The following is a 27,801-nucleotide window of genomic DNA, read 5'->3' as shown; positions in this document are numbered from 1 at the left end:
TCGATATTGCTCTCTTTCTACAATGTTTGGGTCCCAAAATCACGTTCCACGTTCCATCCAGATGTGAATCCATCGAGAATCACTCTCCAGACCTAATCGGGACTCATCTGTGAGGAGAACACTGGCCAATGTTCGACCGTCCAAATGGCAGGTTGACGACTCCACTCTAGATGTTCCCTTCTGTGAAGACGCGTCAGAGGTACACGTACAGCAAGTCTCCAACAGTAAAGGCCACTCTGCCGAAGCCTTCTGTACACCGTTTGCCTCTATACAACACGACCAGTGGATGCTGCGAGGTCGGATGCCGGTTGCAGTGTAGTACTAAGACGGTACCGTTGTGTCCTTACAGCCAAATAACAGTCCTCTCTTTCTGATGTCACACGTGGTCAGTCCTGCCCTGGTCTTCGGGATACAGTGTCTGTCTCTCTATAATCTGTCGCCACATCCGAGAAACACCAGAACGATTCACATTTAGCCATCTGGCCACATCAGTTTGCGACTGTCCTGCTTCCACTCTTCTTATGGCTCTCCACCGCAGAGAGTCTTCTCTGTGCCACACTGCACCGTGCCGGCCGGGGTGGCCGAGCGGTTCTAGGCGCTACAGTCTGGAACCGCGCGACCGCTACGGTCGCAGGTTCGAATCCTGCGTCGGGCATGGATGTGTGTGATGTCCTTAGGTTGGTTAGGTTTAAGTAGTTCTAAGTTCTAGGGGACTGATGACCTCAAAAGTTAAGTACCATAGCCATTTGAATCATTTGAACACTGCACCGTCTCTGACTGTGTGTACAGCGATTGTGAATCTGGGACTACCCAACAAACATTACACCGTTTGATAGGCGTCCTGTCGCCATCATTGACGTGGTTGACCGTTGAGCGGAATGCCATCTTCTGTGCAGAGCATGATCGTATGGACATCTGTTGACAGGTTGCATGATTATACAGTGAATTAGACACAGAACGGGAAAATAGCGATTTGTTGCTTTAATTTTGGACACCAGTGTAGCTTACCGATTACTTCTCGAAAAGGCTGCGATGGTGTGAATACCAGTCGTCACAAGACATACTATGCACAAAAATGGCTGCGTTTCTCAGTGGTAACTTTTGTAGCTCTCTCTTTGCTTGTACGTAGGCAACGTCAGAAAGTAAGTCACACATATCGTTCCACGCTAAGACCATTGCGCATCAAGAGTGCCGCATTTTCGCATTATCAAAAGACAGTACCTCTTCTAGTTTCCTGCAGACAGAGTTCTGCTGCGGTACGGATAATAGGTGCATCTTAGGGTGCGAGTGAAATGACGCTGCAACTGAAAACGTACTCCAAAGCTGAAGTACGCGGGACAGTATGATTCTTGTGGTCAAAGCGTAAGCAACAAGAGGTGTGGAAAATTAAGCAAAGGCGTTGTTCTTCTGCATATGACAATTTAACACCCCACATGTCGCGCACAACACAAGCTTTGCTTCAACGTGTTCGGTGGGAGATTTCGAAGCATCTTCCAGATTTTGAACCATGCTATTTCTTCTTTTCGGCAAGCTGAAAGAACACCCGAGGGAAAGAAATTTTCCAACGATGAGGACGTTCACACAACGGTTCTCGAATGGAACATGGAGCGGATTTCTGTCGTCTAGGAACAGAACGACTGGTAGAACGTTCCGACCATTGTTTGCAGAAACCTGGTGACTTTGTTATAAAAATGGTATCATCTGTCAGTGTCACTTTGACGTGTAGTGCAGCACTCAATAAAAATTACTTGGTCTGCAATAATAATATGTAACTTACTATTTGAAGTCCCCTCGTAGATATAAATATTGAAAACTTAGCTCTTACAATGGAGTAGTTTTCACGACACTTGAGACACGTGAGACATTGACGAACGCAGAAAGGGTTAATGAAAGGGAAGTAGCAGCTTACCGATAATCTGTGCCTTCGCCTAGCTGACGCACGGCTATTGGGAACTCGGAAGGTCCGTGGGCCTTCAGCAGCTCCTGCAGGCGCACCAATCCTTCATTGTTCTCGTAGATAATTGTGAACGACTTCCAGCCCCATGCCCTGACCAAGTCTACGTACGCCTGGAACAGAAATATTGGTAACTGGTACAGAAACTAAAACATTTTGAGTTGCGGAACAAAACCACTTCTACAAATCTAAGAAAAAGCACAAAAATAACACTAAATTAATAATTCTAATTTGATGAAAGTTAGTCAAGGCACACAGCAAATGGTGCGATGTGGATAAGGTACACCACAGTAAGAATTAATCCCACAACTCAAATTATATTGGAACTTGCAAAATGGGTGTGTTAGTTTAGTTCAGCGAAAGTAACGTAAGCTGTATGACTCTTTTGAGTAACAATCCAGTGCATACAGAGATTTGTGGATTTGCGTGATACTGTTAACAACAGTATCTAAGGATGAGTTCCTTGGTAAGTGAATACAGTTCTACTCGAAAAAAAAATAGCTCTTAGGACGGCAAGGGTCTACGAACAGAATCCGAAATACAGTTTACAGGATTCTCTCGGGAGATTGCACATGTCACTCCATGCACTGAATTGTTTACTGATTAAGATATTTGTACCTTACACAGGAGAGGGTTGTCGTTTCGTAGGATGAAATCCTCACCTACTGTGTCATCACAGAGACATACATAAGCATCGAGCGTGTCAACTCTATAGACCTGCTCAGTTGCGATTAAATTTGGAAAGACATGGAAGTCTTTCCGCCAAATTTAACATACACCACCTTACAATTAAACATTGTCTCATTTAAATAGTGTGTTTTAGATAAGGTGTTTCTCTGTAAGAAATATTTCTTTATACAGGTAAACGTAAGAAACGTTACCCTTCCAGTGAATTTACGAACACACTTTATTTAATTATCGTCCAGAGAGTTACAACAACGAGCTATAACTTTTTAAATAGACAATTATTCTTTTCTATCGTGTAGCTAATGTATTTAAACTAAGGGTGTACACATTATTTCAGTCAAAATTCTATCATTTTTAGTTAGGGATGGATGCATCATGCTGGATGCCTACATAATAGGCTGTGTTGGTAGCTAATCTGGTAGTGGAGTATTATTTAAGTGAGTTTTTCAGACGAGTGACAATTTTCCTGGATGCACAAATCAACGCGCGTTCTAAACGAACTGTGGGCGAGATGTAAAGTTGCTGGTGTCAACGAGCAACAAACTTTGTCGATGCGTTTTTTGAAGTCGCCTAGAGGTTGTACATTCAGTGACATTTATATGATTTTGGGAAAAAAAACATTTCGTTTAAGGTGCCGGTGACTGGCTTATTACACACTTTTGTTTATTTCTTGACACAATCACTTTCTTTGAGATATTTATGATCTGTTTCGGCCATAATTATCATCAGATGCGACAGAAAATTAAAAAATGTTTATATTAAAATCTTAAAGTAATTAGCAATATTTTTACTAGGTCCACATGTGAGTCAAGTAAAGTGCTAATGAAATAATGTGGATCATAGGTAAATGTGGCATTTGGTGAATACATGTTCATGTACTATCAAACTAAACGTAAAACCAAAAATCAAGGAATTATATAAGTAGAAATGAGTGTACTTTTCTTTCTCTAGGCTTACGGTATATGCGCAAGTCCTCTATAAGACAATCTCTACTTTTGAAAAGCATAAAATATGACAAATATAACAACAATATTACAATCAGTTACTAGTAAAAGATAAAAATAGAGTGCAGGTTCTTAAATCAATAAAATAATATTGCAATAAAAGTAACAAAAAAGCAGTCCTTATAGTAAACATTTCCGCCCGCTGACGGCGCTGCACTTCTGAGCACTAGATGTCTACGCCAATGACCAAAGCTTAGAAATGAAATGAAATGTCCTGTGGCTAAAGACTCCCATCGGGTAGACCAGTCGGCTAGTACAAGTCGTTTTGGTTGACGCCACATGGGCGACCTGGGGGTCAATGAGGATGAAATGATAATTAAGACAACAGAATTCCACGTCCCTGAGCGGAGAAAATCCCCGACCCAGACGAGACTTGAACCCACTGACCCCCTTTTTTGTATTTGCTCGGAGCGGACGTCTCATGACACCCTTTATAGTTCACCTATGATCCAATCACTCAGTTATTTTTATTACAGGGGCAACCAGCCCCCTGACCGAAAACTCTGAGTTACCTTGCCGGCCACGGAGGTGGACAAAGGTAAGACGAGACGATACGGAGTGGGCAAGGGAGGCATCCTGCTGTAGCTCGCTGGCAATCTTCTTGCGGCTGCGAGGTGCATTTACATTCTCAGAGCAGATGCTAGCATCAAGTGACGGCACGTCCCGGACTGCAGTCAGTCGATTAGAGACCCCATCATCAACTGGAGCACGTATGTAGGACTCAGCGACTCCCTAAACTGAACTTATCGTCATAAACATTAAAATATGCATCTGTTGCAAACTTGTTCTACTCATTGAGGAGTTTTTCTGGTTCACTCTATTTCGTAATACGAATCTCACGTTCTTTCAAAATGTCCAACCGTTTACTTTCTTCAGCTTCATGTAAAATTTATAGTTGCTCGTCAGCATTATCAATATTATGTCCCTCTTCACGCATCTGCAAGCCTAGCCTGTCCGGACGATATAGCTTTCTTCTCAACCACTGAAAGATATTTTACACATCCCTGATTTCCCATATTTATTATTCATATGTGGCAAGTGATGATGCACCATTGTTTATAAACTATCTCATTTCCTGAACGCAGTTTTAACACCATTTATGCAAAATATGTGCTCAATTCTATTTTGTGTTTTGTCTATATATTTCAGAACGTCGTTCAAATGGCCCTGAGCACTGTGGGACTTAACATCTGAGGTCGTCAGTCCCCTAGAACTTAGCCGGCCGAAGTGGCCGTGCGGTTAAAGGCGCTGCAGTCTGGAACCGCAAGACCGCTACGGTCGCAGGTTCGAATCCTGCCTCGGGCATGGATGTTTGTGATGTCCTTAGGTTAGTTAGGTTTAACTAGTTCTAAGTTCTAGGGGACTAATGACCTCAGCAGTTGAGTCCCATAGTGCTCAGAGCCATTTGAACCATTTTTGAACCTAGAACTTAGAACTACTTCAACCTAACTAACCTAAGGACATCACACACATCCATGCCCGAGGCAGGATTCGAACCTGCGACCGTAGCGGTCTCTCGGCTCCAGACTGTAGCGCCTAGAACCGCACAGACACTCCGGCCGACCATTTATTGTTAAACAGAAAATAGTTACATAACGGAACAGTCTGTGGCATATCTATCAGTTCTACAATTTTAACTTATCTAGGCGTTTGTTGCACAGAAGGTTTATTTTTATAATATCTAAGGCTTCTTTAATTCCAATATTTGTTCACAAGCTCTCGATATCTCTTCACGCAAACGTAACACGATATCTCGATATCTTTTATTTCTTGGTCGATGGTCGCACTGTTATTAATATCGTAGACTTTTTCATAAAAAGTTTGCTTTCAATGTTTCGGTGAGCTCCCTATTAATTTTATATCTAGGACAGTCTGTTTTATTAACTATCGACGTGGCTGATTTCTTTTCTTTATGCAATTTAATTTGTGCCCTCAGGAGATGTGTAGGTGTGTTCATAAACTTTAGGTACTTTCTATCTTAATGTGAAAAGAGAAAATTCAAATTATCTGTCTTCTTGTTCAGTTCTTCCTGGAACCTCTTTGTCGGTCCTTTTTAACCCCTGCAATATTATTCTTCATAAAGAAGTTTTCTGTCTTTTGAGTGTAATCGTTGTCATTGTGTTCAGGATATTAGATAATATACCTCTAATACACCTCCTAAGCATCGTCAGGTTCATTTACTCTGCCGTTTCGGTAGATATTTACAATCTCGTTTTTGCATTGTGTATCTGCAGTCAGCGCAGACAATTACTGCTCGTCACGTCTATCATGCGACCCCCAGTGTCACTAGAAAGCGTTAGTTTGTTTCCCAGTACAAACAAAATTATTTTTAAATCTACATCTACATCTACATCCATACTCCGCAAGCCACCTGACGGTGTGTGGCGGAGGGTACCCTGAGTACCTATATCGGTTCTCCCTTCTATTCCAGTCTCGTATTGTTCGTGGAGAGAAGGATTGTCTGTATGCTTCTGTGTGGGCTCTAATCTCTCTGATTTTATCCTCATGGTCTCTTCGCGAGATATACGTAGGAGGGAGCAATATACTGCTGGACTCTTCGGTGAAGGTATGTTCTCGAAACTTTAACAAAAGCCCGTACCGAGCTACTGAGCGTCTCTCCTGTAGAGTCTTCCACTGGAGTTTATCTATCATCTCCGTAACGCTTTCGCGATTACCAAACGATCCTGTAACGAAGCGCGCTGCTCTCCGTTGGATCTTCTCTATCTCCTCTATCAACCCCACCTGGCACGGATCCCACACCGCTGAGCAGTATTCAAGCAGTGGGCGAACGAGTGTACTGTAACCCACTTCTTTTGTTTTCGGATTGCATTTCCCTAGGATTCCTCCAATGAATCTCAGTCTGGCATCTGCTTTACCGACGATCAACTTTATATGATCATTCCATTTTAAATCACTGCTAATGCGTACTCCCAGATAATTTATGGAATTAACTGCTTCCAGTTGCTGACCTGCTATTTTGTAGCTAAATGATAAGGGATCTATCTTTCTATGTATTCGCAGCACATTACACTCGTCTACATTGAGATTCAATTGCCATTCCCTGCACCATGCGTCAATTCGCTGCAGATCCTCCTGCATTTCAGTACAATTTTCCATTGTTACAACCTCTCGATACACCACAGCATCATCTGCAAAAAGCCTCAGTAATTTCGCAATTTTACGTGCCCATTCCATAGAGCGTCTAGTCAGATGTTTGTTTTACCGATGTGTATTAACAAGAGCAGTAAAACACGACGCCGCGCTGTGTAGCCGCTCGGTCTTAGGCATCTTGTCACGGTCCGCGCGGCTCCCCCCGTCAGAGGTTCGAGTCCTCCCTTGGGCATGGGTGTGTGTGTGTCGTCCTTAGCGTAAGTTAGTTTAAGTTACATTTAGTGGTGTGTAAGCTTAGGGACCGATGACCTCAGCAGTTTGGTCCCATAAGATCTTACCACAAATTTTCCTGAGTAAAACACGAAGAATTAACAGCAAAGCAGCAGCGATTCAGTAGCGGTGCATGCTTGGCGGTAGCAGTCAGCACGGGCCAGGGCGGTGCTACCGCTGCTGGAGTGCTGTTATCCATTGTGTTCTACTGGCCCAATTCATACACATCGATAAAACAAATGTCCCATTAGACGAATCTGGGATCGCTCTATCGAATGGGCACGAAAAATACCGCTTTAAAAACCATTTTGTTTGCAACGGGAAATAAGCGGACTCTTTCTGTCGGCAGTGGGTGTCACATGAAATGCGTGATGAGCTCAATTCGTCTGGGGTGACACCAGCTACTCAGTGCAGAAAATTAAATTTCAAATATTTGCCGAAGCACCATAGAAAATGCGCCACCGACTTTTTGCCAGAGTCAATCATAACTCGACACGTAAGAAGAATAAATATGGGAAATCGGGGTTCTGTGAAATGTCATGTAGTGGCTGCGAAGAACGCTATATCTTTTTAGGCTTACCCAGTACGGATGCTTAAGATCCGGTAACCGTTTATTCAACCTAAAAAGTTATATTGACTGGTCCTTTGACGTGAGATTTAAAGAGCACGTCTATGCTGGCAATAAGAAAGCACTAGGCTAGCGTATGCATTAGAAGGGACATAATATTGGTAGCACTGACGAGCAACTACAAATTTGATATAAAGTTGAAAAAAGTGAACGATTAGACATTTTATAAGATTTATATTACTAACAGGAGGGACCAGACGAAATCATCAATGAGCAGAATAAGTTTGTAACAGATTCATATTTTTATATTTATGATCCTCAGTTCAGTTTAGGCAGTCGTTGGGTGGTACATACATGCTCCAAATGATGACGGGGCCTCCGTGCGACCGAGTGCTGTACTGTGCTGTCTGGGCCGCGCCGTCAATAGGCTATTTTCCTTTGTTAAAAATATGGTTCGGACTGTTGTTATTGTAATTGATTATAACATTTAAATAGCATTTACGCTCAATATTCTTACAAAATATCTGTTATTTTTATGTAATTAAAACTTAAAAATCATTTAATATCAAGTTCTGGTCACGTGATCTAAAACGGTCTGTTATTGGTTGATGCTCTGGCGACGTCACAGGCCAGGAGGAAGACGGAGGTATACTTGTGTTACAGGAGCGTTAGCCAAATTTACGAGGTTTTTACGTACTTTTACTGTGAAAAGTTTAGCTATATATTGATGGAGAACGGTATTACCGCTTTTAAGTAATAATAGAAAGGAATCTGGCGAACGCCGATTGTGGAAGCCTTGCCAAAGTTGCTGCGTTTACTCTCCACTCATCTAGAGCGGTGATATGTGCAACGACGGACGTTCTTTTCCCTGCTCCCTGCAACATCATTAAACTCGCTCAAAACTAAGGAATTATAAAGTTTTGCAAATGGGGTCGTATATTGTAACTAGATAGTCGACTATCAGTGATGAGCTAAAACCAAAAGCACAACAAAATTATTCTTGGTAAAACTTCGTGCTGACTTCCTGTGTAGAGCACATTCAGAAGAGACGATGCAGCTACAAGGCATTCCGTGGAGCAACGGCTAGAGCATTTGACTACAGTGAAAGAGGTCATGTGTTCGAATCCTGGAAGAGTCACATATTTCAAAAAGTTTTACACGAAATACGAAACTAGCATTAGCAAGAACTCATTGCAGCAGTTGTTTCGATTGCGGGGTGTATCACATATAGCTTCACATTAATCTTAATCTGAGAAACCAACAACAGAGGACAAATGTATTTACTTTGCGAACAAACAGTTCACTTCTTTGGAAAGCATTGCTAGTGGCGAAGATATTACCATACGTCCACAGTATAATGTAGTGTAGGACGATGAGGTTGCACGGAGATATAAAGTGCGTACAATAAGCAGGTTACGGAAACGTAAGGGCTGTGATGTTTGTGAGTGTAAACTGCGTTAGCATCTGAAGCAGACTTATTTCATCTTTATGTAAGATGATAAAATGCGAAAGTTAAAACAATAAGGATCCTACCTAGACAGTACGAAGATAAAATCATTGTTTCTAATAAAGTAAAAAGTGTGTGGTCCCATAACTAGAAAATATCTTTTTTTGAAAGTGACGTGTGATGAAGTTTTGTAATTGTGATTCGATTTTCATGTGAGGCGACAGCCAAGTCGTTTTATAAAAATGTTCTTTTGGGTTAGATTCTAAACTGCGATCTATGGACATCGTCTTATAAAATTTGACGGTTTACCGCTCTAACAACTGAGCTACCGAATAACTGAGGTGTAGTTAGGTAAAACGACAATATGAACTAGGTGTTTAATTTCGTTGAATGACGCTATCCTTCGTTCTAACAGTGGAAAAGCATATCTCGGAGATAAGTTAATGTTAACTTCACAGGTCAACTCATTTTTAAGTATGTGAGTGACCTTCGTCGACGTGGTGCCAATTTGCCGGTACAGTGCAACCACATTTTACGCACCTTCTCATTTCTGGAACACTCAAAAACAACTTTTCAGGAGTTTTTGTAGATATATTTGTACAGTGTGGTATTACACACCATTTTTAATCCGTTTTCCGGAACGTAAATTCCAGAACGAGACATCACTGTGAATTAGCGTTATGACAGCAGCGAGCTAACCAGTGATGTCACGGACACCACATGATTCGAATGGAGCGTTTCAGCGGGCGTTCACATTATCTAAATTTCATTTCCGCTTTTATAAAAGAATACTGAAATTCAAGAAAGAAGAAGCATGTTAGAATCATAAAAGACATAATTATTCATTTAAGACACTTTCTAGAGAACAGTCAAATATCCTATTGCTAGCATCTGCCCAGCAAATGTAACGCACCTCGCAGCCGGAAGAAGAGTGCCAGCGAGCTACAGCAAAATGCCGCCCTTGTCGTCCAGACCGTATCGTCTTTGTAATCTTATGGGCAGTGGCTTAAACATCCAGCAGCTAGAACTGCATAGCTATAAGCTTTGTTCCTTTTATTGTGAATACCTTACTTTGTTCCAAAAATATGGTTTTACAGGTATTGCCAACTGCACTCAATTTTTGTATCTCACGTATAACTGAATTATTATTGGAGTATTTGTCATATTTTATGGTTTCCGGTTGTAAGGATTGTCTTATACAGAACGTGTGTATCTAAAGCAAAGAGAAAGGAAAGAAAATTACACTCAGTTGTACCTACAGTTCACAATTCCTTGATTTTTGGTTTTACATTCAGTTTGAAAACGTATGAACGTGTGTTCGCCGAATTTCGCTTTAGGTATGAGCCACATGTATTTGAATTGCACTTTATTTAGTTAGGTTTGTTGGTTAGTTAGTTAGTTACGAGTTCCATTGATGAAGCAAGATAAGTTCACAAGCAGACCTAGTAAAATTGTTAATTGCTTTAAGGTTATAATACACTGAAGAGCCAAAGAAACACCTGCCTAATATCATGTAGGACCTCCGCGAGCACGCAGCAGTGCAGCAACACGACGTGGCATGGACTCGACTAATGTCTGAAGTAGTGCCGGAGGGAACTGACACCATTAATCCTGCAGGGCTGTCCATAAATCCATAAGAGTACGACGGGGTGGAGACCTCTCCTTAACAGCACGTTACAAGACATCCCAGTTATGCTCAATAATGTTGACGTCTGAAGAATTTGGTGGCCATTCGAAGTGTTTAAACTCATTAAACTCAGAAGAGTGTTCCTGGAGCCTATCTGTAGCAATTCTTGACGTGTGGGATTTCGCATTGTCCTCCTGGAATTACCCAAGTCCGTCGGAATGCACAGTGGACATGAATAGATGCAGGTGATCAGACAAAATGCTTACATACGTGTCACCTGTTAAGAGCTGTATCTAGACGTAACATAGGTCCCATATCACTCCAGCAGCACAATCCCCACACCATTACAGAGCCTCCACCAGCTTGAACAGTCCCTTTCTGACATGCAGGGTCCATGGAATCATGAGGTTATCTCCAGACCTGTACACGTCCATCCGTTCGATGCAATATGAAACGAGACTCGTCCGACCAGGCAGCATGTTTCCAGTCATCAACAGCCCAATGCCGGTGTCGACGGGCCCCGGTGAGGCGTAAAGCTTTGTGTCGTGCAGTCATCAAGGGTACACGAGTGGACCTTCGGCTCCGAAAGCCCATATCGATGATGTTTCGTTGAATGGTTCGCACGCTGACACTTGTTGATGGTCCGGCATTGAAATATGCAGCAATTTGCGGAATGGTTGCACTTCTGTTACGTTGAACGATTCTTTTAGTCATCGTTGGTCCCGTTCTTACAGGATCTTTTTCCGGCCGCAGCGATGCCAGAGATCTGATGTTTTACTGGATTCCTGATATTCACGGCACACTCGTGAAATGGTTGTACTGGAAAATCCCCATTTCATCGCTACCTCGGAGATGCCGTGTCCCATGGCTCGTGCACCGACTATAACACCAAGTTCAAACTCACTTAAATCTTGATAATCTGCTATTGTAGCAGCAGTAACCGATCTAACAACAACGCCAGATACTTTTTGTCTTATTTAGGCCTTCCCGACCGCAGCGCCGTATTCTATCTGTTTACATATCTCTGTACTTGAATACGCATGCCTATACCAGTTTCTTTGGCGCTTCAGTGTTTAAGCTTTCTTAATTTTTGTAGCATCTGAAGATGACCATTGTGGCCGAAACCGGCAAGAAATAAACAAAACTTTATACACATGATTCTTTATATATCCACAAAAAATCATATATTAAGTTATAGAGAAAAACGCCTTATATGAAACATCCTGCAACTATTCGTTTCGCAGGTGCTGGATGAGTGGAAATCAGTTTAAAATTTTCGCCACATGAAAACACACATGCTGCCACTTTGCAAGTTAACTCGAGACTCATTGTAGACATGACTATCGCCTACTAGTTTGGAATCTAGTTGCTATGGTGGCATTTTCACTGCAAATACTTCCCCCTATCATGAGTGGTAATTCGTCTGTTTCCTTACATGCATAAGATCATCAAGATGCTTTCAGCCTATCTATCTGAATAGTACCACACTTCCTATGACTACAGTAGGGACAGATCGTAGTTGGAATGGAGTTATGGTGATATTCCTTCATCTGTGCAACAGCAGACAATGGCCACTGGAGTGCCTCGAGGCACTTTACACACTGGATGCCGAACCTTAGGTAAGAAGTTGCCACTGTAGTCTATGAACAACGGGAGTACGATCGCTTAATCGCCTGGCCAAGCCACCACCGTCTGAGATTGACCTGCTTCCAACCCGCCGAAGGCGATTCATCGCTGCTGATACGTCAATAACAAACTGTCAAATTCGCCATCCCATCTGTCTTGCTTGACTCTGACAGAACTAACTACCGTGTTGCAGACAAATACGCGAGCATCTGCTATGATACGAGTGAAATTAACCACCGTTGCTAAGAAATTTTATGGTAAGTTCCCGTGTGACCAAACTGCTGAGGTCATCAGTCCTTAGGCTTACACACTATTTAATCTAACCTTAGTGAACTTACGCTAAGGACAACACACAGACCCATGCCCGAGGGAGGACTCGAACCTCCGACGGAGGGAGCTGCGCGAACCGTGGCAAGGCGCCTGAGGCCGTGCAGGTACCCTGCGCGGCTGGTAGGAATTTGCTTATGTATTGTAACACTATACTGCTAGTTTTCTCAACCTCTGCGTTCATTGTTTAAGGGGTTTCACAGCTATTGATGTTCATGCTATCCGTTCTAGTTATGGAAATCACTGTAATTTCTTGTGTCATCTAACTGGATGAGTCTTAACTGCTTTTAGCGATTAAGTCCCAGCGACAGTGAAGTCATTAGAGACGACAACTGGCTGAGGTTTTAAAAATGCGGAAGCAAAATTGTTCTGACTTGTAAAGTGAACCTCCCTTCACTGAGCTTCAACTGCGGAGACCACTGAAGATTTAAAGAGAATATATAATTGCAACTTTATCCTTTACGTCAAGCTATAAGTCGGAATGGCCTTTTGCTGTCTGTTGTTGGTAATTAATGAGATGAATAAACACAGTATGTAAAGATTATATAAGAACATAATGAAATTACAGTACAATATCTCAGTGACTACAAATTATGGCTATTAAAGACTGTACCGTGAAACTGTACATCCTGAGACTAATATAACTTCACCAGTTACGCTTTCTGTGCTAAATACCACGCGTTTTTTCCAGTTACCAAGTGCTGAGCTATCTATTCGCTAGTCACTGCACACATTGCAAGCACTGCACGTGATACACACCCACAGAAACTTCCGGGAGAAATTATGACGTTCAAAATCATACCATTCGTTTTCGTTCAACTCTCTGGTTCAGTTTATAATGTAGTACGTAACATACGTTGACTCACACATCGCACGCCTAGGGTTGTAACTAGTGCAAATGCTCACATTCTAGGACGGGATTATGATGTAAGTTGAAACGTATAATACAATGTGGGAGGAAGACGATCCGACCTCGCGAGACCATAGCCTGCCGAACACCATGGTGCGAATGCAAAGAGACGTGTAATACCTTCCACTCCTTGTGTTTTATTGCTGACAACTTCAGAACTCCAAAAACTGGATGATATATATATAGTTCAGATAAGAAAACTTACCTAACCTCACTTGAATTGTATTGAATCGTGGAGGATGTAGCCCGTCTTTCTTTAGAACACATGGTCGTGCCTTATTTTAACATAATATCAGAGACATAAAATCATAAATAGTACGGAGGCAACTTAGTGATAACTGAAAGTGCCTACGTAGCAAATGAGAACTATGGACTGAGTAAATGATAAAAATGTAATTAGCTAAATAAATATGAATAAAAATATTATGAAACCAAACTTCTGCGAATCACCAGCATGTTATTATTTCGTAGTCTAAGGGAATAGATGTAACCTTCTATGGAGAAAATAGCCAATATTGAAAACATCAGAGAACTGTTTACAGAGAAACTGTTACGGCTGCTAGCAGAGAAATGACATTGTAATGATCTACCTTTTGACATAAAACACAGATCCGATTGCTTTCTCATTTGGGAGTAAAGATTTAGGTAAAGATTATGTATCATCTTGGTTATTAAAATCTATGATCTGTTGTAACGCTATTCTGTAACAATACAATTATTCGTTCTTCTTTTACTCAGCTGTTGAGATATCGAGTAAATTAAACAGTATGTATTAAAATTTCATTAGAAAACCGACTACGGAAGGCGTAAAACATTTGGAGGCCACACGTCTTAGATGAGGCTCGAAAAGATGAACAGTCAGTCACATGTGATCCTCTACGACCATAATAACGTCGTGTGACGAGGGCCTCCCGTCGGGTAGACCGTTCGCCTGGTGCGAGTCTTCCGATTTGACACCACTTCGGCGGCTTCCGCGTCGATGGGAATGAAATGATGATGACTAGGACAACACAACACCCAGTCCCTGAGCGGAGAAAATCTCCGAACCAGCCGGGAATCGAACCCGGGCCCTTCGAATTGACAGTCTGTCGCGCTGACCACTCAGCTACAGGGGGCGGACTCTACAACCATGGTAACCTAAATAAAGCCTGGTAAGAACAGTCTTTAGACCGTTCTGTACTGCGTACTGTAGAGGCAAAGTGCGGAGTCGAAGACTATATCAGCATGGCAATGCACCCGGCCATAAACAGCGCCTGTGAGGCAATTGTTTGTGGAGAATATTATTCCTGAAATGGACTGGCATGCCCATAGTCCTAACCTGAACGCAACAGAACTCGTGTGGGATGAGTTAAAACGTTGACTTCACTCCAGACCCCAGCGTCCAACACCACTGTCTTCTCTGGTTTCGGCTCTTGAGGAAGAACGGGCTGGCATTCCTCCACAGACATTAAGACACCTCACTGAATGCGTCGCCAGCAGAGTTAAAGCTCGTCATGAAGGCGAGGGCGGACACACACCACATTAATGACCACTAATAGGGGTTCAGATACTTTTGATCAGTCTATGTACGAGTGTGTGTGTGTGTGTGTGTGTGTGTGTGTGTGTGTGTGTGTGTGTGTGTGCTCTGATATCAGGGGAAGTGGAATCATTGTTAAATGTTTAATTCTCGTAGCCTTTGACGTATACACTGAGATAACAAAAGTCATGTGATAGCGATATGCACGTATATTGATGGCGGTAGTATCGCGTACACAAGGTATAAAAATGCATTGCATTGGCGGAGGTGTTGTTTGTACTCAGCTAATTCACGTGAAAAGGTTTCCGACGTGATTTTGGCCGCACGACGGGAATTAACAGACTTCGAACGCGGAATGGTAGTTGGAGCTAGACGCATGGGACGTTTCAGAAATCGTTCAGGAATTCAGTACTCCGAGAGCCCCAGTGCCAAAAGTGTGTCGAGAATGCCACATTTCAGGCATTACAAAAAATGGTTAAGATGGCTCTCAGCACTATGGGACTTAACATCTGAGGTCATCAGTCCCCTAGACTTAGAACTACTTAAACCTAACTAACCTAAGGACATCACACACATCCATGCCCGAGGCAGGATTCGAACCTGTGACCGTAGCAGCAGCGCGGTTTCGGACTGAAGCGTCTAGAACCACTCGGCCACAGCGGCCGGCTGCAGTCATTTCCTCTCACCACGCACAACACAGTGGCCGATTGTCTTCAGTTAAGCGGGGTAGGACGTCAAACGGGCCGACTTGGAGCAGGAGAGGCATCACAGGACATTTTAATTTCCAGTGTCTATAATTTTACAAATAAATTCATAAAACTTCGTCAGCAACACCAGGAAGGATTCAGGATTCACACTCATTGCAGTGGATGTTTGAAAACATAACTAAATAATTTTTTTTACGTGCGAAATTTCATGATTTTTTCACTTACTAATGGCTGCATTTGTTGCTATAGGTGCACTTCTCTTCATAAGTTAGAGAGATTCTTCGATGAATTTTGCACAGCATGCATACCATACTCACAGGTGTATGAAACTCTAGAATTTATTTAATTTATGAAAAAACAAATGAACTGTTATAATTAAAACTTCATGTTTAGAAAAAACAAATTTTATAGTTAATTACCTCAATTTTTACCACAGTTTTTAATAGATTTGGAAAATTCTAGTGTTTCATACACTTTTAAGTATGGTTTGTATGCTGTGCAAAATTAACGACCGAGAACCGTGGCGTTTGCGTAGAATTGTCAGTACTAACAGGCCAACAACACTGGTTGCAATAACCACAGAAATCAATATGGGACGTACGACGAACGTATCCGTTCGTACAGTGGGGCGAAAATTGGCGTTAATGCGTTATGGCAGCGGACGACCGAGGCGAGGCCTTTGCTGACAGCACGACACCGTCTTCAGCTCCTCTCCTGGGTCCGTGACCATATCGGTCGGACCCTAGACGACTGGAAAACCGTGGCCTGGTCAGGTGAGTCCCGACTTCTGTTGGTAAGAACTGATGGTAGGTTTCAAATGTGGCGCAGACCTCACGAAGCTATGGACCCAAACTGTCAACAAGGCACTGTACAAGTTGGTGGCGGCTCCATAATGGTGTGAGCTCTGTTTGCTTGGAATGGATTGGACCCTCTGTTCCAATTAAACCTATCATTGACTGGAAATGGATATGTTCGGCTACTTGGAGACCATTTGCAGCCATTCATGGACTCCATGTTCCCAAACAACTATGGATGGTATATGGATGACAATGCACTTGTCAGCTGGCCGCAATTGTTTGTGATTGGTTTGAAGAACATTCTGGTCAGTTTGAGCGAATGATTTGGCCACCCAGATAGTCTGTCATCAATTCTATCGAACATTTATGGGACATAATGAAGAGCTCAGTTCGAGCACAAAATCCAGCACCTGCAACACTTTTGCAGTAATGGACGGGCTGAATATTTCTGCAAGGGACTTCTAACGACTTTTTGAGTCCATGCCACATCAAGCTGCTGCTCTACGCCGGGCAAAAGGAGGTCCGACACGGTATTAATATCAATGAATATCTCAGTTGATTTAACGGAACGACCATCTCGACTGGCCACTGCAGTGTAATGTAAAACAGAAGCTTACTGACCTTGGAGAGTGCTGTGGGGTGCGGGTAGAGGTTGACAAGGCAGCTCTCTCTACGGAGGCGATAGTCCCAGCGCGTCTCCAAGTGGGGGATCTCCATGGTGTCACAGATGGACTGCACGTGGCTCGCCGTCTGGCCAGATTGGGGTCCAAAGATGGCCGCCACGCCGCTCCGAAGCAGGTGGCACACTGCACAGTAACATAAACACATGCACAGTAACATGGGTTGAAGTACTGCGAGAAAAGCATGGACAATATAGGTAACATCAGTTATCTGATGGCGTTATGTCACGTAGAGTAACTTTATGATTACTGAAATATAATTAAAGAGTAATCTAATAGTGCCAATATATTGGAACACTTACATAAAGTTGCCAGGTGTAACAATGAACTCGATACCAAGAGTAAAAAGACTGCCAATATTTTAAAAATGTCTCTACGTGATTCCTCGGATGGTGAACGACAAAGAAAAGCAGTACACCGTTTTCGTTTTATATCTATAACATTTGAATGTTTCAGTAACAAATATACAAGTGGTTCGTAATCATCTAGGCCTATGGACGTCCGTGAGTGCATTCAGCTGCATAGCTCAGTCAGTCAATACTATCTCATGAATATAAATGACGCGTAATTAAGTGCTGAACTACGCGCGGTTTATCCATGTCAAGGCGGAAATTTATCCCGAGGTATTCACTTTTGACTTCAGCGAAGAAGTCTGACGACACGGATATTGGTGTAGATCAGTGTGCATATAACGAACGGAATCACTATGTACGACAGATTATATAGACAGATAGCACGAGGATTTCGGATTCAGGCCGTCAACAGAAACACAGAAGATACAGTACAACAGAATATATTGAAGTACGTATAAATTACAAAAACGTAGTAAGTATGTGGTGGTATTGGTAAAGAAACGTCAACTCACTGAAATGGCGGAAGACGGTATGTTCATCTAACTTAACCAATCCGTGAAAACAAAAAGAAAGGAAATTAAGGTGCAACTTTTCGCCGATAACGACGTAATTGCGAAATGAACACAAACCGAGGTTGAACAAGTATGGAAATGGAAATCGACTATGTCCTTTTCAGGGGAATCATCCCAATATTCGACCTCATCGATTTAGAGAATACATTCGACCACGACATAATACTTCAGGAAATTTTACCTTTTCTGAAAAGCACAATTGTCCGGTAAGGGATGCAAATACTGCAGATTAAAAGATGAGGGAATGACGTTTTTTTATTCGACGCAAACCCATCATGCTTATTCCACTAGCCTCCACGTAACCGATGCGCAATCTTAGGTCGACTGGTGCGAAATCATGGCGTCTTATGTTTCAGTATCACTTATATTGCTTCCCAGTTTTGTTAAATAACTCTTTGGTGTCTGATTCGCGGATGACTGACATGATCAGCCGGTAGTACGGTGTCGACATGGACGTTACGATGGAATGATGTTTTCTCAGAATAAGAACGATTAACGAATTTGTCCATCACGATATCGTATCACCATAAGTCATCGTTCTAGGGAGGGCATAACATCGTGTTAATCGCACAACTGATAATTTGAGTCTGCGGTACTCGGTTGGTGAAGTCTGTCTGAAACTGGAATTAGTTTTTCGCAGATATCGAATGTCGACTTTCATATCATTGTGATGGAGCTTTATGACGCATGTAGAAGACTAAAGCGAAGACTATTTTCACCAAATTTTTTGACTATATGCTGAATTTGCATGTAAATTAGCAGAAATCTGACATCAATTTACAGTGTTAGTCTCTGCTGTTGTCTCCTTATTCAGCGCACCAAACAAAAACTTATCCACCCCTACGAAAAATCACACGAATACCTTATAACATGCCTCTAGTTTTGATAACAGCCTCAAGAGGGTCCACAGGTTTCTTCAAATATGTCATATTCAGCAGAAGCGACTCCTTGATGATTAAACACTGTAGAGCTATCAAACTGCGCGAATGTTGACTCCCCATTTTAAACGCTGTTCTGGAGTCCAGGAAATTTTCTATGGGATTAAGATCGGGTGATATAGCGGGCCAGTCGAGGTGAGACATGGTATCTGAGGGTTCGTCAAATCAGGAACGTGTGCGCGCAGCCCTATGAACACGGCTGTTCTCATCTTGGAAGACTCGAGTGCCAACAGAGTGCTCATCATGAAGACGTATAAGAAAAGGCAACACTTGGTCACCGAGAACGTTAAAACAAACTACCTGTTCCACGTTGACTGTAAACTAAATGAGGGGTCCCAAGTCGTGGTGTGAAAAATACCATGAAAACATCACAGAACCACCTCCGGCCGGAACTACACCCTCCGCACACTTTGAGTTAAACACCTCATTGGGGAATCAATGCAGTCGACGCCTTGCATTATTTGAAAATTGGCAAATTCGAGTCTCGTCGGACTACTCTGCACGCCTCTAGTCAGCTACTGTTCAGTTCCCATGTTGTTTGGCCCATTGAAAACAGGCAGTTACATGTGCCGCTGTGGGCAACGGCTTTTTGCGTAGTACATGATTCCAAATGCCCATTGCTTGTAGTTCCCTTCACAAAGTTCCCATGAAAACTGGTTGGATGGACCTACATTCTCTGGCAGCAGCAGCTGTAATCGCGTTTGAAATAGAATGTCACTGAAAAGGCGTAACACTCATCTCCTGTCGTCATCGGTTGGACCCTGTTTCTGACCGCTGTCCGTAGGTCCTGTTATACGGCTGCGAGTGGTTGATCGTTCCTAATAGCCACGTTTTACTGTCCGTGTTGATACACCAACAAATCGAGCAACTGCATCATAGTGTGGTCGTGGATACGTCCAAACTTGAAAGCCCCTTTTTGCCATTCTGTCAGTTCTCCACGACGACCAGTCTTAATGCATTGACTCCATTTAACACATTGGCACATACAAACCGCTACCATGTCTTACGTCAGTGGTGGATGTTCAAATGACCGCCTAGTACCAATTCTTCGCCATCTACAGCGCTCCAGCCAGTCCAGTCTTCTTGTTGAAGGGGATGACTAAACTCATTCTCACACGTAAAGAGCAAAGCCTCGACAATGATTTAAAGATATTGGATTTTGAATTGGGGTGTTCCACGCGTGAGAGACAGTCTCCACCAATCTGCACTGCGCAACAGAAGTATAATCCGCAAGCCACCCTACTCTGTACCATTTGCTTTCTAGTTCCTAATTTCTAGTATCTTGTCTTCGCGGTCCGTACGCGGCATGTGTGTTGGTGGTAGCAGAATCGTTCTGCAGTCAACTTCAGAGACCGGTTGTCTAAATTTTCTCAGTAGTGTTCATCGAAAAGAACGTCGCTTTCCCTCCAGGTATTCACTTTTCCATTGCGACATATAAATTTGAAATTTGGCTCAAAGGTACCTAGGAACTTCCTCTGTGATAATGCGAGATTACTCTCGGGCTCGACGCTTCAAACAGCTAGATGTCGACACACGCATTAAAGAGGCCAGACCTCAGACGTTCATGTGAGGTGTAATGTGGGTTAACGATGTCATGTTGGCACCAAATTTCACAGAAATTCTGTCCAACGCCACTATCGACGTGTCGCACGATGGGAAGGTCGTCACACCCCTTCTTACCCCCATTTCATCCCTTTTCTTGACACTTCCGCGATGGAGGTTAGAACAGCTACGCCCAGCGTTGAAATCATGCGTTTTTCTTGTATGTCGCCAAGGAAAACATTTCAGACACACCGCTGCGCGGAATTGACACGAATAGGCCTTATAGACTGGCGTAAATGGCGTCAATAAAACCACCTCTTCCCTTGAGGCGTTAATTCCCACACATTTTGCGGTCGTAAACGGCAGTTCACATTGTGATGAACAAAGGACTTGACAACCTTCGATACGGCTGACACTATCGTACGTTTCAGACCTTGTATAAAGACACTGTGGGGTGCAGCCCCACTGAACGTGAACCCATCCCTTTGGAGTGCAGCGCGACCGCAAGTTTTGCTCTCGCGTTCGGGTTGGAACCACAAGGGATCGTTCAAAACCGTTCGACAAAATTAGAACGTGATCAAAGTAGCAAAGGATGCTTATGCTTCTCAAGCCTCCTGTTTCCCGCCCTCCGGTGGCGTGATCACGCGGGAGTGCAACATTAACATGTGCGTGAGCAAAACGGCAAAGGCTGCCCCTAAGACCTAGGGTGGGAAAAACCAATTGGTTAAAACCGATACCGGTATTTTAGTTCCGAATAATCGGCGTTTTTCATATTTGTTGGCTTCGGTTATAACAAGTGTTTTTTTTATTTTTTACTAATAACCAAGTAAAAAACTGCAATAGCCATAGTAGCATACCTTAAATATTTGGTTTTTAATGAAGTAAATATAAATAAAATTTTTCTGCCTAAAACTTTCATTGCTTTGAAATATTGCGTTATAATAGACAATGGGAAAAGCTATCAGTACTATTTTAATAATTCCTGCAGACACGAGCAACAAGAACATGGCGTAAGAATTGTTACATCGTTGTTGAGACAACAATGTACCTGTTACCATGTGGCGTGGCCTTTTAGAGAGTACAAGCGCAAGACTTGACCCATCTGATCTACATGGTAGCTCCTCACTGTCGTCGTCGAACTTCAGATGTGTTACAGAATGACACTATTCCTAGTTCAAAAATGGTTCAAATGGCTCTAAGCACTATGGGACTTAAGATTTGAGGTCATCAGTCCCCTAGACTTAGAACTACGTAAACCTAACTAACGTAAGGACATCACACACATCCATGCCCGAAGCAGGATTCGAACCTGCGACCGTAGCAGCCGCGTGGTTCCGGACTGAAGGGCCTAGAAACGCTCGGTCACAGCGGCCGGCCCACTATCCCTAGTCTGGGAGTATTTTACGTAATATGATATCAACGGTCCATTTGCTTTAAAAGATTAAAAATCAGAGGAGCCTTGTGCGGCTGGTCCCGGCGGAGGTTCGAGTCCTCCCTCGGGCATGGGTGTGTGTGTTTGTCTTTAGGATAATTTAGGTTAATTAGTGTGTAAGCTTAGGGACTGATGAACTTAGCAGTTAAGTCCCATAAAATTTCACACACATTTGAACGTTTTTTTTTTTGGGAGGAGTCACAACAAACTTGTAATAATATATAAGTACAAAACTTAACAATTCATTCATAGTTTACGATAAAAATAGAAAGTAGCTGATCTACTGCCTGTGTTTGAAAACGAGCAAATTAACATGAAATATAGAGTTTTTCAACCGCAGTTTTAGCCCTTTACCACTGACTATTCGTAATGTCCAAATAGTGGTACGATTCTTAATTAAAACATGATTTTTGAACAGAGTATGAACAAATTAGAATCGATAAGAGAATACTGGTGGTATTCAGCCACTTGTCACTTTACGAGTAAGGCAGCGATCGGTGGACGGACTAAATTTTGTTTTATTTGCTTATATAATTTAATATTTTGATTTTATTTGTCTTAAAACTGAGGGAGTCAGAATTTTTCAGTCTTTGTTCGACTCCTGTGTTTATTACAGGAAATAATCGTAATAAAAAACCAAAAATTAGTTGTTTCAGAAATCGGTTATTTTCAGCGGTTTTAACAGTCAGGTAAAACTGTTGTTAAAAATCGATATAACCGAAAACCAGTTGTTTCATTGACAACCGCCATCCCTACTAAGACTCCCAGTTCGGTAACACCCTCGGTACGACCCATGCAACTACACTACTGGCCATTAAAATTGCTACACCAAGAAGAAATGCAGATGATAAACGGGTATTCATTGGACAAATATATTATACTAGAACTGACATGTGATCATATTTTCACGCAGTTTGGGTGCATAGATCCTGAGAAATCGGTACGCAGAACAACCGCCTCTGGCCGTAATAACGGCCTTGATACGTCTGGGCATTGAGGCAAACAGAGCTTGGATGGAATGTACAGGTACAGCTGCCCATGCAGCTTCAACACGATACGACAGTTCATCATGACTACTGACTGGCGTATTGTGACGAGCCAACTCGGCCACCATTGACCAGACGTTTTCAGGGCAGCAGTCGAACATTTTCTGTATCCAGAAAGGCCCGCACAGGACCTGAAACATGCGGTCGTGCATTATCCTGCTGAAATGTAGGGTTTCGCAGGGATCGAATGAAGGGTGGAGCCACGGGTCGCAACACATCTGAAATGTAAAGTCCACTGTTTAAAGTGCCGTCAGTGAGAACAAGAGGTGACCGAGACGTGTAAACAATGGCACCCCATACCATCACGCCGGGAGATACGCCAGTATGGCGAAAACGAATACACGCTTCCAATGTGCGTTCACCGCGATGTCGGCAAACACGGATGCGAACATCATGATGCTGTAAACAGAACCTGGGTTCATCCGAAAAAATGACGTTTTGCTATTCGTGCACCCAGTTCGTCGTTGAGTACACCACCGCAGGCGCTCCTGTCTGTGATGCAGCGTCAAGGGTAACCGCAGCCATGGTCTCCGAGCTGATAGTCCATGCTGCTGCAAACGTCGTCGAACTGTTCGTGCAGATGGTTGTTGTCTTGCAAACGTCCCCATCTTTTGACTCAGGGATCGAGACGTGGCTGCACGATCCGTTACAGCCATGCGGATAAGATGCCTGTCATCTCGACTGCTAGTGATAACAATACGTTGGGATCCAGCACGGCGTTCCGAACTACCCTCCTGAGCCCACCGATTCCATGTTCCGCTAACAGTCATTACATCTCGACCAACGCGAGCAGCAATGTCGCGATACGATAAACCACAATCGCGATAGGCTACAATCCGACCTTTATCAAAGTCGGAAACGTGATGGTACGCATGTCTCGTCCTTACACGAGGCATCACAACAACGTTTCACCAGGCAACGCCGGTGAACTGCTGTTTGTGTATGAGAAATCGGTTGGAAACTTTCCTCATGTCAGCACGTTGTAGGTGTCGCCACCGGCGCCAACCTCGTGTGAATGCTCTGAAAAGCTAATCATTTGCATATCACAGCATCTTCTACCTGTCGGTTAAACTTCACGTCTGTAGCACGTCATCTTCTTGTTGTAGCAATTTTAATGGCCAGTAGTGTATATTGAGCCAGTTACAGATTACCTGTCATAGAACAGGAGAGCTGAAAAAGCAAAAGCACTCTTTGTTGTTTCAGATAGCGTTCAAATTTCGTCGAATGGTTTTAAACGCTACCTTGTGTTTGCACACTGTACACCAGAGCAAAAACCTTGGTCGCAGTGCACTCCAAACAAGTGGTGCAATCACGTTCGGTGGGACTGTTAGCCCACGATGTCCTTAGAGAAGCGATGAAGTGTCAGTGGAGTGTAAGAAGAAGGGTTGGAGCGTCCGTTGGGCGTCAGTAGAGTCAAAGATGGTCAAGAACGTCGACCTGTTGCTCATTGCACTGCAACTTGTCGCTTTCGACCGCAAAATGTGTGGGAACCATTGCGTCAAGGGAAGGGGTGTTTTCATTGACGTTCTTTATGCCACGCCGTGAGGTGTTTTAATGTCGTTTCAGAGAGACGGTGTGTTTGGAACGTTTGCCTCGTTCACCCATAAGAAAACCGCATGATTTCAACGATGGCTGTCACGGTTCTAACCTCCATGACGGAGAAGTCGAAAGAAGGTGTGAAAGTTGCAACACTCTTCGTATCATGTGGCACGTCCACTGTGGCGATGGTCAGAATTCTTCTGAAATTTTGTTCCAATGTGACATCATTAAACCACGTAACACCTTACACGAACTTCTGAGCTGACCTTGTTACACATGTGTCCACACCGTGCTGTTTGACGCGCAGCCGAGCTCGAGGATGAAATCACAGGGCGCCACACTTTTGCATAATTTCAGAGGAAGGTAGCTTGAGCCAAACGTCCCTCTTATAAATAGCAATCTGGAAATAATTACAGGGTTTCGAAAAAGTGATCCTTTAATTTTGGTGCGCGGAGTATACAGGGTGGTCCATTGATAGTGACCGGGCCAAATATCTCACGAAATAAGCATCAAACGAAAAAACTACAAAGAATGAAACTCGTCTAGCTTGAAGGGGGAAACCAGATGGCGCTATGGTTGGCCCGCTAGATGGCGCTGCCATAGGTCAAACGGATATCAACTGCGTTTTTTAAAAATAGGAACCCCCATTTTTTATTATATATTCGTGTAGTACGTAAAGAAATACGAATGTTTTAGTTGGACCACATTTGTGATAGATGGCGATGTAACAGTCGCAAACGTGTAAGTACGTGGTATCACGGAACATTTCGCCAGTCCTGTTTCCTTAAATATCCGTTCGCCGGATATTTAAGGAAACAGGAAGTGTTCAGCCACGTGTGAAACATCAACCACGACCTGCAACAAATGATGACGCCCAAGTAGGTGTTTTAGCTGCTGTCGCGGCTAATCCGCACATCAATAGCAGGCAAATTGCGAGAGAATCGATAATCTCAAAAACATCTGTGTTGAGAAAGCTAAATCAACATCAATTGCAGTCATACCATATTCCATGCACCAGGAATTGCGTGGCGACGACTTTGAACGTCGTGTACAGTTCTGCCACTAGGCACAAGAGAAATTAGGGGTCGATGACAGATTTTTTGCACCCATTCTATGTAGCGACGAAGTATCACTCAGCAATAGCGGTAACGTAAACCGGCATAATATGTACTATTGGGCAACGGAAAATCCACGATGGCTGCGGTAAGTGGAACATCAGCGACCTTGGCGGATTAATGTATGGTGCGCCATTATGGGGGGAAGGATAATTGGCCCCCATTTTATCGATGGCAATCTAAATGGTGCAATGTCTACTGATTACCTACGAAATGTTCTACCGATGTTACTACAAGGTGTTTCACTGCATGACAGAATGATGATGTACTTCCAACATGATGGATGTCCGACACATAGTTCGCGTGCGGTTGAAGCGGTATTGAATAGCATATTTCATGACATGTGGATTGGTCGTCGAAGCACCATACCATGGCCCGCACGTTCACCGGATCTAACGTCCCCGGATTTCTTTCTGTGTGGAAAGTTGAAGGATATTTGCTATCGTGATCCACCGACAACGCCTGACAACATGCGTCAGCGCATTGTCAATGCATGTGCGAACATTATGGAAGGCGAACTACTCGCTGCTGAGAGGAATGTCGTGAAACGTATTGCCAAATGGATTGAGGTTGATGGACATCATTTTGAAGATTTATTGCATTAATGTGGTATTTACAGGTAATCACTCTGTAACAGCATGTGTTCTCAGAAATGATAAGTTCACAAAGGTACATGTATCACATTTCAACAACCGAAATAAAATGTTCAAACGTACCTACGTTCTGGTTTTTAATTTAAAAAAACCTACCTGTTACCAACTGTTCGTCTAAAATTGTGAGCCATATGTTTGTGACTCTTACAGCGCCATCTATCACAAAGCGAAAAAGTGGTCCAACTAAAACTTTCATATATCTTTACGTACTACACGAATATGTTATAAAAAAGGGGGGTTCCTATTTATAAAAACGCTGTTGATATCCGTTTGACGTATGGCAGCGCCATCTGGCGGGCCAACCATAGCCCATCTGGTTTCCCCCTTCAAGCTAGACAAGTTTCGTTCTTTGTAGTTTTTTCGTTTGACGCTTATTTCGTGATATATTTGGCCCGGTCACGATCAATGGCCCACCCTGTATTATTAAACGGTTAACGTGGGGAAGAGACTCAGTTGCAGGTAGCCTATCTAAGGGGCGACAAAAATTTGTTGACCGAATTTAAAAATCTGAAATGCTAGAATAACTTATTAATTAATAACTATAAATTTACGTTACTTGTTTAACAAAATAAATCAGGTATTACAGTTAGAATCTGAGTATATGTCGTGAGGCAGCGTAACTGACGAAGCGCTAATTACCCAGACTACGTTCACCCAGTATTTGAGAATGAGAGCAGTTAGCAACTTTGAACAACTTTACACATTATTTCAAACCTTTACAAAACTTTTTCTCCCCGACACACATGGAAAAATGGTGAAAGGAAAAACGTTTAACGTTTAAAAAATGTTCGCTTTTGATGTAATAAAACTGCAGCATTCGACATGCCGTTTTAATCTATTATTTCTTTACTATTGACTCTATTCGCGATGAATGTTGCACGCAGTATCCACTTACACCACTGAATGTAACTGTAAAACTATATCCTAGTACAAACCGTTGTTCGGGAGATATGACGTTTTATACGGGCAGTTCGGAGGTGGGGTTTTACTAGTGATAAAGAAATGTTGAAGTTTCACGTGATTTAAATAATGTGGAACAGCACAGGTGATTTTGCTAGACGGAGTGTGATGCTTACCTCTTTTGGAGGCATGGAAGCTGTCCTGTGGAGATATCTTCTCGATCTGCGCAGAGAGCCGCGATCGGGGCAGCACGCTGCGGTCGGCGTTCAGTCGGTCTACGGCGTACCGGAACGCCACCTCCTGCCGGTCGTCCGCCGGGTGGAACAGCCCCCCTATCGCACCAAGAAACGCTCAGCAATTACATGTTCACAGTAAACGCTAGTAAAATACAGTGATAATAAACTGCTACTGGCAAAGAATCAAAGAGAGAGAGAGAGAGAGAGAGAGAGAGAGAGAGAGAGAGATGGCGAACAGAAAGGG

At 43.0% G+C, this 27,801-nt stretch overlaps 1 protein-coding gene across 4 annotated transcripts in view; it reads right to left on the bottom strand.

The window, feature by feature from the left end:
- The window catches only part of LOC126470065 (glutamate receptor ionotropic, kainate 2), a 194,528-nt gene that overhangs the window by 149,434 nt on the left and 17,293 nt on the right, over positions 1-27,801 (bottom strand). For all 4 annotated transcript variants that reach the window (XM_050097571.1, XM_050097572.1, XM_050097573.1 and 1 more), the window contains exons 3-5: positions 27,498-27,653; positions 17,173-17,357; positions 1,910-2,067 (exon numbers count right to left, since the gene is read on the bottom strand). In XM_050097571.1, coding sequence (XP_049953528.1) covers positions 1,910-2,067; positions 17,173-17,357; positions 27,498-27,653 — 499 coding nt within the window. The remainder of the gene's footprint in view (positions 1-1,909; positions 2,068-17,172; positions 17,358-27,497; positions 27,654-27,801) is intronic.

The sequence above is a fragment of the Schistocerca serialis genome, chromosome 3 (assembly GCF_023864345.2).
Source record: "Schistocerca serialis cubense isolate TAMUIC-IGC-003099 chromosome 3, iqSchSeri2.2, whole genome shotgun sequence".
Classification (NCBI taxonomy): Eukaryota; Metazoa; Arthropoda; class Insecta; order Orthoptera; family Acrididae; genus Schistocerca; species Schistocerca serialis.
The sequence above is the reverse complement of the archived record's forward strand: the minus strand, read 5'-3'. Positions and strand labels throughout refer to the sequence as shown.